The following is a 12,561-nucleotide window of genomic DNA, read 5'->3' as shown; positions in this document are numbered from 1 at the left end:
CGGGCTCTCCTCTGGGTTGCCCGCCCCCAGGGTGCACCCCTCACCTGTCCACAGTCAGGTCTTTATCCTTCTTCCCTTTTCTGCCTTTCTTCTTATTTTTCTGGAAGAAAATGGAAGAAGAAAAAAACCCCGACCCTTTAGTAAAAACAAAGAAAAAATGAGCTCTAGAAATGAGCTGAGGAGGCTGGTTTGGGGGGTGGGGAATGGTAAAGTCAATCGTGCCACCTGGGTCTGGAGCAGCGAGACTTCACGCCACAGGGAGCGGCAGGGGAGGCGGCCACCCTGACACCCGCACAGACCCTGAGCTCCCAACAGGCCCCGGGCGCCCTGGGTCGTCTTCTGGGTCCTGGGATGCTGACGACGAAGGATGAGAGCGCCCTGTGCACCATCAGCTGTGCTTGTCCTTGGTTCTGATCGCCTCTCAGTTAGCATCCGGCCCCAAACCTAGAGCCAGAAATGCCAGGCGGCCTCTGGTTTCCCAAGGGCTCTGCACTCAGCTCCTTGTGACGGCTGCCGGGCGGTGCTGGGATGTGGTCCCTTGGAGCAGAGCTGATCGCTGAACTCTTCTGTCTCAAATACCTCCCCACTGCCCACAGGATAAAGTTCAAGTTCCCCAGCCTGACCCCTATCTTTCTTTGCCGCATCTCACGCTCCTTGGGTGACTCGTGTTCCCTGTTACACAGGATTCCCTTTGGGTCCTTCTTTTTATTAAAAATTAATTTATTTATTTTAATTGGAGGCTAATTGCTTTACAATGTTGTGGTGGTTTTTGCCATACATCGAGATGGCATGTGCGGTCCACAGGGTTGCAAAGAGCCAGACACCACTGAGCGACTGAACCGACCGGCCGACATGAATCAGCCAGGGGTGTCCATGTGCCCCCATCCTGAAGCCCCTCCCACCTCCCTCCCCATCCCCTCCCTCTGGATTGTCCCAGTGCACGGGCTTCGAGCGCCGTTTGATGTATCGAACTTGGACTGGTGATTTATTTCACACACGGGTCCTTCTTTTTTCTCTTTGTGCTGCTGCTGCTGCTGCTGCTAAGTTGCTTCAGTCGTGTCCGACACTGTGCAACCCCATAGACGGCAGCCCACCAGACTCCTCCGTCCATGGGATTCTCCAGGCAAGAATACTGGAGTGGGTTGCCATTTCCTTCTCCAGGGGATCTTCCCGACCCAGGGATTGAACCCAGGTCTCCTGCATTGCAGGCAGACGCTTTAACCTCTGAACCTTCAGAGAAGCCCCAATATGCACTCTGTCCTCTTCCACTCTTCCACGTCCATTTCCCATTCATCCATGCTTTACTATTTTTATCACATCATAATTTATGTAATCACATCTGGTTGATAAACTTTTCACATTGAATTTTTACACAGGCCCACATCACCACTACCTAGTTTAAAATTCAGAACACATTTTCATCACTCCTGAACTTTCTTCTCACGTGGTTTTCCAGCCTTTAGGTAACCATTCCTGTGACTTCTCTGTGGACTCACATCACCTGTTTTTGGACATGGAGTCTTACAATATAGACTCTTTAGTGTCTGGCTTCCTCCAATCAGTATTACGATCACAGCATTCAGGTATGTGGCTGCAGGTAGCTATACTTATGTTTTTCAGTATGTTAAAAGTTGAAATTTTTTATTTTGGGATGATGTTAGATTCACATGCAGTTCCAAGAATTGATACAGAGAGATGTAAACTTCAGTGTTTCTCCCAATGGTAACAACTTGCAGCACTTTCCCTCAAGGTCACAACCAAGATATTGAACTGATGTGGATACAGTCAAGAATGTTTCCTATCACCATAAGGATCCTTCAAGTTGCTCCCTCGGCCACCCCAGCTTTACTAGAAACCTCTAACTCCGTCTCTCTTTCTACAATTTTTGTCCTTTCAGGAATGTTCTAACGCAGAATCCTAGAGTATGTTTCTTGCTTTCAACTCATCATCAGTTCAGTTCAGTTCAGTTCAGTCGCTCAGTTGTGTCCGACTCTTTGCAACCCCATGAATCGCAGCACGCCAGGCCTCCCTGTCCATCACCAACTCCCAGAGTTCATTCAGACTCACGTCCATCGAGTCGGTGATGCCATCTAGCCATCTCATCCTCTGTCATCCCCTTCTCCTCCTGCCCCCGATCCCTCCCAGCATCAGAGTCTTTTCCAGTGAGTCAACTCTTCGCATCAGGTGGCCAGAGTACTGGAGTTTCAGCTTTAGAATCATTCCTTCCAAAGAAATCCCAGGGCTGATCTCCTTCAGAATGGACTGGTTGGATCTCCTTGCAGTCCAAGGGACTCTCAAGAGTCTTCTCCAACACCACAGTTCAAAAGCATCGATTCTTCGGTGCTCAGCCTTCTTCACAGTTCAACTTTCACATCCATACATGATCACTGGAAAAACCATAGCCTTGACTAGATGGACCTTTGTTGGCAAAGTAATGTCTCTGCTTTTGAATATGCTATCTACGTTGGTCATAACTTTCCTTCCAAGGAGTAAGCGTCTTTTAATTTCATGGCTGCAATCACCATCTGCAGTGATTTTGCAGCCCCCCAAAATAAAGTCTGACACTGTTTCCACTGTCTCCCCATCTATTTCCCATGAACTGATGGGACTGGATGCCATGATCTTCGTTTTCTGAATGTTGAGCTTTAAGCCAACTCTTTCACTCTCCTCTTGCACTTTCATCAAGAGGTTTTTTAGTTCCTCTTCACTTTCTGCCATAAGGGTGGTGTCATCTGCATATCTGAGGTTATTGATATTTCTCCCGGCAATCTTGATCCAGCTTGTGCTTCTTCCAGCCCAGCATTTCTCATGATGGACTCTGCATATAAGTTAAATAATCAGGGTGACAGTATACAGACTTGATGTACTCCTTTTCCTATTTGGAACCAGTCTGTTGTTCCAAGTCCAGTTCTAACTGTTGCTTCCTGACCTGCATACAGATTTCTTAAGAGGCAGGTCAGGTGGTCTGGTATTCCCATCTCTTTCAGAATTTTCCACAGTTTATTGTGATCCACACAGTCAAAGGCTTTGGCATAGTCAATAAAGCAGAAATAGATGTTTTTCTGGAACTCTTGCTTTTTCCATGATCCAGTGGATGTTGGCAGTTTGATCTCTGGTTCCTCTGCCTTTTCTAAAACCAGCTTGAACATCTGGAAGTTCATGGTTCACGTATTGCTGAAGCCTGGCGTGGAGAATTTTGAGCATTACTTTACTAGCATGTGAGATGAGTGCAATTGTGTGGTAGTTTGAGCATTCTTTGGCATTGCCTTTCTTTGGAATTGGAATGAAAAGTGACCTTTTTCAGTCCTGTGGCCACTGCTGAGATTTCCAAATTTGCTGGCATATTGAGTGCAGCACTTTCACAGCATCATCTTTCAGGATTTGAAATAGGTCAACTGGAATTCCATAACCTCCACAAGCTTTGTTCATAGTGATGCCTCCCAAGCCCCACTTGACTTCACATTCTAGGATGTCTGGCTCTAGGTGAGTGATCACACCATTATGATTATCTTGGATGTGAAGATCTTTTCTGTACAGTTCTTGTGTGTATTCTTGCCACCTCTTCTTAATATCTTCTACTTCTGTTAGGTCCATACCATTTCTGTCCTTTATTGAGCCCATCTTTGCATGAAATGTTCCCTTGATATCTCTAATTTTCTTGAAGAGATCTCTAGTCTTTCCCATTCTGTTGTTTTCCTCTATTTCTTTGCATTGATCGCTGAGGAAGGTTTTCTTATTTCTTCTTGCTCTTCTTTGGAACTCTACATTCAGATGCTTATATCTTTCCTTTTCCCCTTTGCTTTTAGCCTCTCTTCTTTTCACAGCTATTTGTAAGGCTTCCCCAGACAGGCATTTTGCTTTTTTGCATTTCTTTTCCATGGGGATGGTCTTGATCCCTGTTTCCTGTACAATGTCAGAAACCTCCATCCATAGTTCATCAGGTACTCGTATCTATCAGATCTAGTCTCTTAAATCTATTTCTCACTTCCATTGTATAATCATTGATTTAGGTCATACCTGAATGGTCTAGTGGTTTTCCCTACTTTCTTCAATTTAAGACTGAATTTGGCAATAAGGAGCTCATGATCTGAGCCACAGTCAGCTCCTGGTCTTCTTTTTGTTGACTGTATAGAGCTTCTCCATCTTTGGCTGCAAAGAACATAATCAATCTGATTTTGGTGTTGACCATCTGGTGATGTCCATGTGTAGAGTCTTCTCCTGTGTTGTTGGAAGAGGGTGTTTGCTATGACCAGTGCGTTCTCTTGGCAAAACTCTTATTAACCTTTGCCCTGCTTATTCCGTATTCCAAGGCCAAATTTGCCTGTTACTCCAGGTGTTTCTTGAGTTCTTACTTTTGCATTCCAGTCCCCTATAATGAAAAGGACATCTTTCTTGGGTGTTAGTTCTAAGAGGTCTTGTAGGTCTTCATAGAACTGTTCAACTTCAGCTTCTTCAGTGTTACTGGTTGGGGCATAGACTTGGATTACTGTGATACTGAATGGTTTGCCTTGGAAACGAACAGAGATCATTTTGCTGTTTTTGAGATTGCATCCAAGTACTGCATTTTGGACTCTTTTGTTGACCATGATGGCTACTCCATTTTTTCTGAGGGATTCCTGCCCGCAGTAGTAGATATAATGGTCATCTGAGTTAAATTCACCATTCCAGTCCATTTTAGTTTGCTGATTCCTAGAATGTCAACATTCACTCTTGCCATCGCCTTGATTTGCCTTGATTCATGGACTTAACATTCCAGGTTCCTCATCAAAATTCTCAGGAAATGTTCCCAGGTTATTGTATGCATGAATAGTTCACTCTTCTTTCAATTGTTGTTTCTAGTTTGGGGCTATTATGAACTGATTCTGGTACACCGTGTGTGTGTGTGTGTGTGTGTGTGTGTGTGTGTGTGTGTGTGTGTGTGTGTGTGTGTGTGTGTAACCCTTCATTTATTTGGGATAAATGCTAATGAGTGCAATTGCTGGGTTGTATGGCAGTTGCTATGGGCTTCCCAGGTGATAAAGAATCCACCAGCCAACACAGGAGACACAGGAATTCTCCTGTGCAGGTTTGATCCCTGGGTCCGGAATATCCCTGGAGAAGGAAATGGCTTCTTGCCATTCTTGCCTGGAAAATTCCATGGGCAGAGGCGGGCTACAGTCCATGGGGTTGCAAAGAGTCGGACACAACTTGCCTACTGAACATACATACACGTGGTGACATGTTTGGTGTTTTAAGCAATGCCAAATTTCATGTGCTGATCATACCATTTTACATTTCCACCAATCATAGAAAAGTGACAATGGTTTGTCCTCGTCCTTTTAAGCAGCTGATGTTGCCAATGCTTTTATTTCAGCCTCAAGGGTATGGGTATTTTATGGGTATTTTATCCTCATGGGTATGGGGTGCTTTCTTTGTGGTTTTCATTTGCTTTTTTCTAATGGCTCATGACAGGCATCCTTTCTGTGCCCATTTCCCCTCTGTATGTCCACTTTGGTGAAACATCAGTTCATGCCCTCTGTCCATATCATAATCTGATTGTTTTTTTTTTTCTTTTTTAAGTGTTGAGTTTTGAGTGTTCTTTTTATGTTCTACATATTAGATCTTCATTAGATACATGGTTTGTGAATACTTTCTCCCAATCTGTGGCTTGTCTTTTTACCCCCCTAACAGGCTCTTTCACAAATATGCTTAATTTTGATGAAATCCTAATTTCCTTTTAATGGATTTGTGCTTTCAGTGCTAATTCTAAAAAGGCTTTGCTAACCTTAGATCCAAAAGATTTTCCCCTATGTATTTTTTTCCCATCAATTTTTAAAAATTTTATTTATTTATTAATGAAGGATAAATGCTTTACAGAATTTTGTTGTTTTCTGTCAAACTTCAACATGAATCAGCCATAGGTATACATACATCCCCTCTCTTTAGAAACTCCCTCCCATCTCCCTCCCCATCCCACCCCTCTAGGTTGATACAGGGCCCCTGTTTGAGTTTCCTGAGCCATACAGCAAATTCCCCTTGGCTATCTATTTTACATATGGTAATGTACGTTTCCATGTTACTCTCTCCATACATCTCACCCTCTCCTCCTGTCTCCCCATGTCCAAAGTCTATTCTCTATGTCTGTTTCTTCATTGCTGCCCTGCAAATAAATTCTTTGGTACCATTTTTCTAGATTGCGTATATATGTGTTAGAATACAACATTTATCTTTCTCTTTCTGACTTACTTCACTCTGTATAATAGGTTCTAGGTTCACCCACTTCATTAGAACAGACTCAAATGTGTTCCTTTTTATGGCTGAGTAATATCCCATTGTGTATGTTCCCCTATATATTTTTAAAAGTTATAGTTTTACATTTTACATCTAAGTCCATGATCCATTTTGAGTTAATTTTTGTACAATATGTAGGACTTAAGGTTTTTTTTTTTTCTTTTTTAAATTTGTGGGTGTTCACCTGCTCTGGCACCATTTATTGAAAAGGTTATCCTTTCTGCTTGAATTACATTTGCATCTTTGTCAAAAATCAGTCAGGTTTATTTGTGCAAGTCTATACCTCAAAATGAAGATCATGGCGTCCGCTCCCATCACTTCATGGCAAATAGATGGAGAAACAGTGGAAACAGTGTCAGACTTTATTTTTTTGGGCTCCAAAATCACTGCAGATGGTGATTGCAGCCATGAAATTAAAAGACGCTTAGTCCTTGGAAGAAAAGTTATGACCAACCTAGACAGCATATTCAAAAGCAGAGACATTATTTTGCCCACTAAGGTCCATCTAGTCAAGGGTATGGTTTTTCCTGTGGTCATGTATGGATGTGGGAGTTGGACTGTTGAAGGCTGAGCGCCGAAGAGTTGATGCTTTTGAACTGTGGTGTTGGAGAAGACTCTTGAGAATCCCTTGGACTGCAAGGAGATCCAACCAGTCCATTCTGAAGGAGATCAGCCCTGGGATTTCTTTGGAGGGAATGATGCTGAAGCTGAAACTCCAGTACTTTGGCCACCTCATGTGAAGAGTTGACTCATTGGAAAAGACTCTGATGCTGGGAGGGATTGGGGGCAGGAGGAGAAGGGGACGACAGAGGATGAGATGGCTGGATGGCATCACCGACTCGATGGACGTGAGTTTGAGTGAACTTCTGGAGTTGGTGATGGACAGGGAGGCCTGGCGTGCTGCGATTCATGGGGTTGCAAAGAGTCGGACACGACTGAGCAACTGAACTGACTGACTGACTGATACCTCAACCGTCCTGTTTCACTGCTTTGTGGTTTAACCCTCTACCAACAGCAAACAGTCTTGATTATCATGGCTGTATAATAAGCCTTGAAATCACATGCATGGATTCTTTTTATTGCTCTTTTTTCGAAATCATCTTAGCTATTCTAGATTCACTGTCTTTCCATATATATTTTAAGATAATCTATGTTTATAACTATCTTTCTGGGATTTCGATAAGAATTGGATTAATCTAGTATACTGATGTGTAAAGAACTGACATCTTTACAACATTGGTCTTCCAATCCATGTGCATAGTATGTCTGTCTATTTGGGTCTTTGATTTCTTTCGTCAGCATGGTGTTCTTTTAGCATTCAAGTCCTAGACATGTTTTGTTAGCTTTACACCTAGGTATTTCATTTCTGAGTGATTTTAAGTGATATATTTTTAATCCTGGTGTCTACCTGTTCAGTGTTAGTAGACAGAAATATGACTGATTTTTATATGTTCCCCTTGTATCCTAAGACCTTGCTGAATGCACTTTTTTATTTCTAGGACTTTTGAGAGTCCCTGGGGTTTTCTAAATAGCCATTCATGTCATCTACAAATAAGGACTGTTTCTTTGATTTCCTTCTCTTGTCCTACTGCACTGGCTAAAATGTCTCGCACTATGTTCATTAAAGTGTACTGAGTGGACACACTGGCCTTGCTCCCAGTCTTAGGAAAAAGACATTTAGTCTTTCACTGTTAAGTAAAAAGTTAGCTGTGGGTGTTTTTGTTAATTTATCACCTTATGGAAGTTCTCTATCTCAGTTTCTCTGAGGAACTTATTATGAGTGAGTGTTAAATTGTGTCAAATGCTTTTTCTGTATCAACTGATATGATCGTGATTTTTTTCTTCTTTAGCCCATTAATATAGTTCATTCCATTACTGATTTTCAAATATTGAACGAGGCTTGCATTCTTGGAATAAACTCCATTTGGTCATGGTTTATAATTCTCTTTATTGTTTCATTCTATTTCATAATATTTTGCTAAGGAATTTTGCATCTGTATTCACAAGGGATACAGGCTTACAGCTTTCTTTTTTTGGTTCTGTCTTAGTCTGGTTTTCATTTAAGGGGAATACTAGCTTGTTATGAAATGAGTTGGGAAGTGTTCCTTCTTCCTCTGTTTTCTGGACATGACTGTGTAGAACTGGAGTTAATCTACCTTTGAACATTTGGTAGAATTCTCCAGTAAATCATCTGGCCCCAGAGATTCTACGTGGGGAATTGTTTTAATTACAATTCAACTTCTGTATGGTTGTAGAGCTAGTCAATTTATCTGTTTCCTATCAAATGAGTTGTGGCAGTTTGTATTTTTAGGGAAAGTGGGTCCATCTTATGCTAAGTTGTCAAATTATGTGTGTGGAGTTGTTTACAGAATCCTTTATTAAATTATTCTTTTTACGTCTGCAGTCAGTGGTGGCAACCCCTGCTTCATTCCTGATGTTGGTAATCTGTGACTTGTTTTTTCTCTGTTAGTCTTACCAGAGGTTTGTCAATTACTGATAATTTTCAAAAACTCAGCTCTGTTTTATTTAGTTTCTATACTGTTTTTCTGTTTTCAATTTCACTGATTTCTGATCTTTATTTTCTTCTCTCTGCTCACTTTTTTTTTCTCTTTTTCTAGGTTCTGAAGGTGGGAACTTGGCTGATGAATTTGAGCTTTTTCCTCTTTTTCTCTAGTGTATCTGTTTGTACTTAGTCGCTCAGTCATGCTTGCCTCTTTGTGACCCCATGGACTGTAACCTGCCAGGCTCCTCTATCCATGGGATTCTCCAGGCAAGAATACTGGCGTGGGTTGCCATTTCCTTCTCCAGGAGATCTTCCTGACACAGGGATCAAACGCATGTCCCTGTGTCTCTGGCACTGGAAGGTGGATTCTTTGCCACTGCAAAGCCCCTATTGGTATATACTTGTCTTTATAGCAATCCAGTCATGTAATCTTTTTGGTATTTTTTTCAGCCAGGAAGGGGCCCACAATGGCAAAGGTGCTGAGGGCCTAGGGTGACCGACTTGCTCAGTTGCCAGGGATTCTTTATCTACTGAACCATCAGGGAAGCCCCTGTGTATGTATTTAAGGCTATAAACTTCCCTCTCAGGGCTGCTTTGCTTGCATCCCAGGTATTTTTATATCTCACATTTTTGTTACATGTTTTTACTTCTATTGTTTTTCTTTGTCCTATGAATTAGAAGTGTGCTGTTTAGTTTCCCCGTGCCTGGACATTTTCTTGTTACTGTCCTCTTCCTGGTTTCTAGTTTTGAGTCCACTGTGGTAGGCGAAGACACTCTTCATAATTTCAACTCTTTTCAATCTATTGAGATATGTTCCATGGCACAAAATATGGTCCACCTTGGAATATGCTCTGTGGCCACTTGAAAAGAATATGCCTTCTCTTTGTTGGGTGGTGTTAGTCACTCAATAGTGTCCGACTCTTAGTGTAGCCTGCCAGGCTCCTCTGTCCACAGAATTCTCCAGGCAAGAATACTGGAGTGGGTTGCCATTTCCTTCTGCAGGAGATCTTCCCAACCCAGGGACCAAACTCAGGCCTTCTATACTCCAGGCAGATTCTTTACTATCTGAGCCACGAGGGAAGTTGAGCAGAGTGCTCTATAAATGTCAACTAGATTCTGTTTGTGGCTGGTGTTGTTGAGTTCTTCAATATCCTTGCTAATGATTTTCTGCCTAGTATTTTATCAGCTCTTGAGAATGATGTGTTGAGTCTCCAGTTGTAACTGTAGATTTTTCTGTTTTTCCTTTCGTTCTATTGGATTTTGCTTCCTATGTTTTGTAGTTCTGCTGTCTGGTGTATGAACATTTAGGATTACTATGTATTTTGTGGATTGGCTCTTTTACCACAAATAATGTTCTTCCCGGTCTTTGACAATTTTCTCAGCTCTGAAATCTCCTTTATGTGATATTATAATAGTTTTCTTTTGATTGTTTGCATGGTATATTTTTCCCATCCTTTTACTTATACCTGCTTATATCATAATATATCAAATGAGGTTCCTGAAGATATAGTTGGGTCATATTTTTAAACACACTTTGCTAATCTCTGGCTTTTAATTATTGTATTTAGATTATTTACATTTAATGTAATTATTGATATGTTAGGACTTCAGTCTATCATTTTATTTTTTCTGTTATATTTTTTGTTTCTTTATTTGGTTTTTCCTGTCATCCTGTGAGTGACTTCATTTATTTATTTTTTTTTAGAATTTCACTTTGATGGTGTTCTTTAAGTGTATCTCTTCGGATAGGTTTCTGGCAGTTGCTCTGGGTGTCACATTATATATGTATAGCTATCCCACTCTCTCCATGTCATATTCTGAGTGAAGTAGAAAACCTGTAATTCCCTTTATATCCTTTAGCTCATACCCCCATCATTTCCCAACATTTTAAAATATTTCCTCTGCATACGTTGAGAACCATGGCAAACAGTGTTATAATTTTTACTTCAATCAAATAACATAATTTAGAAAGGATAGAAAAGTCTGTTCTTTTTACCTATGGTTTTGCTTACAAGTTCTTTCTTGCCTTCTGGTACTCCAGGTTTTCCTTTCCATTTGAAGAAGTTCCTTTAGAGATTCTCTGAAGGTGATTCTACTGGTGAAAAAATCTTAGTTTTCCTTCATCTTGATTTCCTCCTCTTCACTGTTGAAGGATATTTTTGCTGGGTATAAATTCCGGTGGCATATAAATTCTTTCAGTGCTTGAAAAAGTATTGTGTCCTTTCTTCTGCTCTCAATTTCTTGTGAGCAATCCACAGTCATTAAAGGTGTTTTTTTCCCCGATAGGTAAAGGGTCATTTTTTTTTTTTCCTCCCTGGATGCTTTCCAGACTTCTTCTTTGTCTTCAGTATTCAAAAGATTAATTATGACATATCTCAGATCAGATTTCTTTGGATTTATTTTGTCTTGGGTTCACTCAGCTTCTTAAATCTGCAGGTTTATATCTCTTTATCAAATTTGGGAAGATTTTAATCATTACTTCTCAAAATGGTTTTTCAGTTTCATCCTCCTTCTCTCCTGAGATTCTGATGACATAAATGTTTTTTTTTTTTACCAGTCCCACAGTCCCTGATTCCCTGTTTAGCTTTTTTCTTTTTTCCAGTTGATTTTCTCTGTTGTTCTTACTGGATAATTTCCATTGTCCTATCTTCCAATTCAGTGGTTATTTCCACTGTCACCTCTATTCTGCTGCTGAGCTCAACCAGTAATTTGGATACTGTACTTTTCAGTTCTAAAATATCTATTCGCTTCTTCTTTGTATCATGTACTATTTTGTTGAGGCTTTATATTTTTTTTTAATCTGTGTATAGTAGCTTCATAATTACTCATTGAGACATTTTAATCATGACAACCTTAAAATATTTGTCAGATAATTCTGACATCTCTGACATTTCAGACTTGGGATCTACTATCTATTTTCCTTCAGTTTGAGATCTTCCAGGTTCTTGTATAATGAGTGACTTTCAATGAAACCTAAACTTTTTTGTATTATGCTGTGAAGTGAAGTGAAAGTCACTCAGTTGTGTCCAACTCTCTGCGACCCCATGGACTTAGTCCATCCATGGAATTCTCCAGGCCAGAATACTGGAGTGGGTAGCCTTTCCCTTCTCCAGGGGATCTTCCCAACCCAGGGACTGAACCCAGGTCTCCCACATTGCAGGCGGATCCTTTTCAACTGAGCTACCAGGGAAGCCCATTATGCTACGAGACTCTGAATTTAAATCTGTTTAAACTCTGACATCACTCTGTCAGGGTAACTGTGTGTATGTGTTGTATGGTTACTGTCAGGAAGGTAGAAGGATAGATTCCTCACTCCGCTGTGGGGACAAGTTCCTTCTATTTCTGGGTGGGGGAGCGAGACCTCTGGCTCCCCCTGTGCGGTCTTCCAATGACACTGAGGTAAAGGTAGCCTTGTTACCACTGGGAACTGGTGAAAGTCCTGACTGTCCACTTAGCTTCCTCTGATCCATCCCAGCAGGGAGGGAGGGGTGGTGACTTTTTGGTCTTCTCTCACACCACTCAAGAAAGGATGTTGGGTTGCCTCCCATGTCTTCACGGGGTAGGCTCCTCATGCAGCTTTGCTGCTGTGTACTGGAGCAGGGATCCTGGCTTTTTTTTTGAGGTGTTTGAATAGCGTGTTGTTGTCGTTCAGTTGCTTAGTTGGGTCCAACTCTTTGTGACCCCATCGACTGCAGCATGCCTGGCTTCCCTGTCCTTCACCATCTCCCACAGCTTGCTCAAACTCATGTCCATTGAGTTGGTGATGCCATCCAAGCATTTCATCCTCA

General features: G+C 41.4%; 1 protein-coding gene across 1 annotated transcript in view; it reads right to left on the bottom strand.

The window, feature by feature from the left end:
• The window catches only part of IQCA1 (IQ motif containing with AAA domain 1), a 184,963-nt gene that overhangs the window by 56,980 nt on the left and 115,422 nt on the right, over positions 1-12,561 (bottom strand). Inside the window, exon 12 of the mRNA XM_013963032.2 lies at positions 45-100. Within this exon, the coding sequence (XP_013818486.2) occupies positions 45-100 (56 nt within the window). The remainder of the gene's footprint in view (positions 1-44; positions 101-12,561) is intronic.

Source organism: Capra hircus, chromosome 3, assembly GCF_001704415.2.
Source record: "Capra hircus breed San Clemente chromosome 3, ASM170441v1, whole genome shotgun sequence".
Classification (NCBI taxonomy): Eukaryota; Metazoa; Chordata; class Mammalia; order Artiodactyla; family Bovidae; genus Capra; species Capra hircus.
Note: the sequence above shows the minus strand (reverse complement) of the source record. Positions and strands in the feature narration are given on the sequence as shown.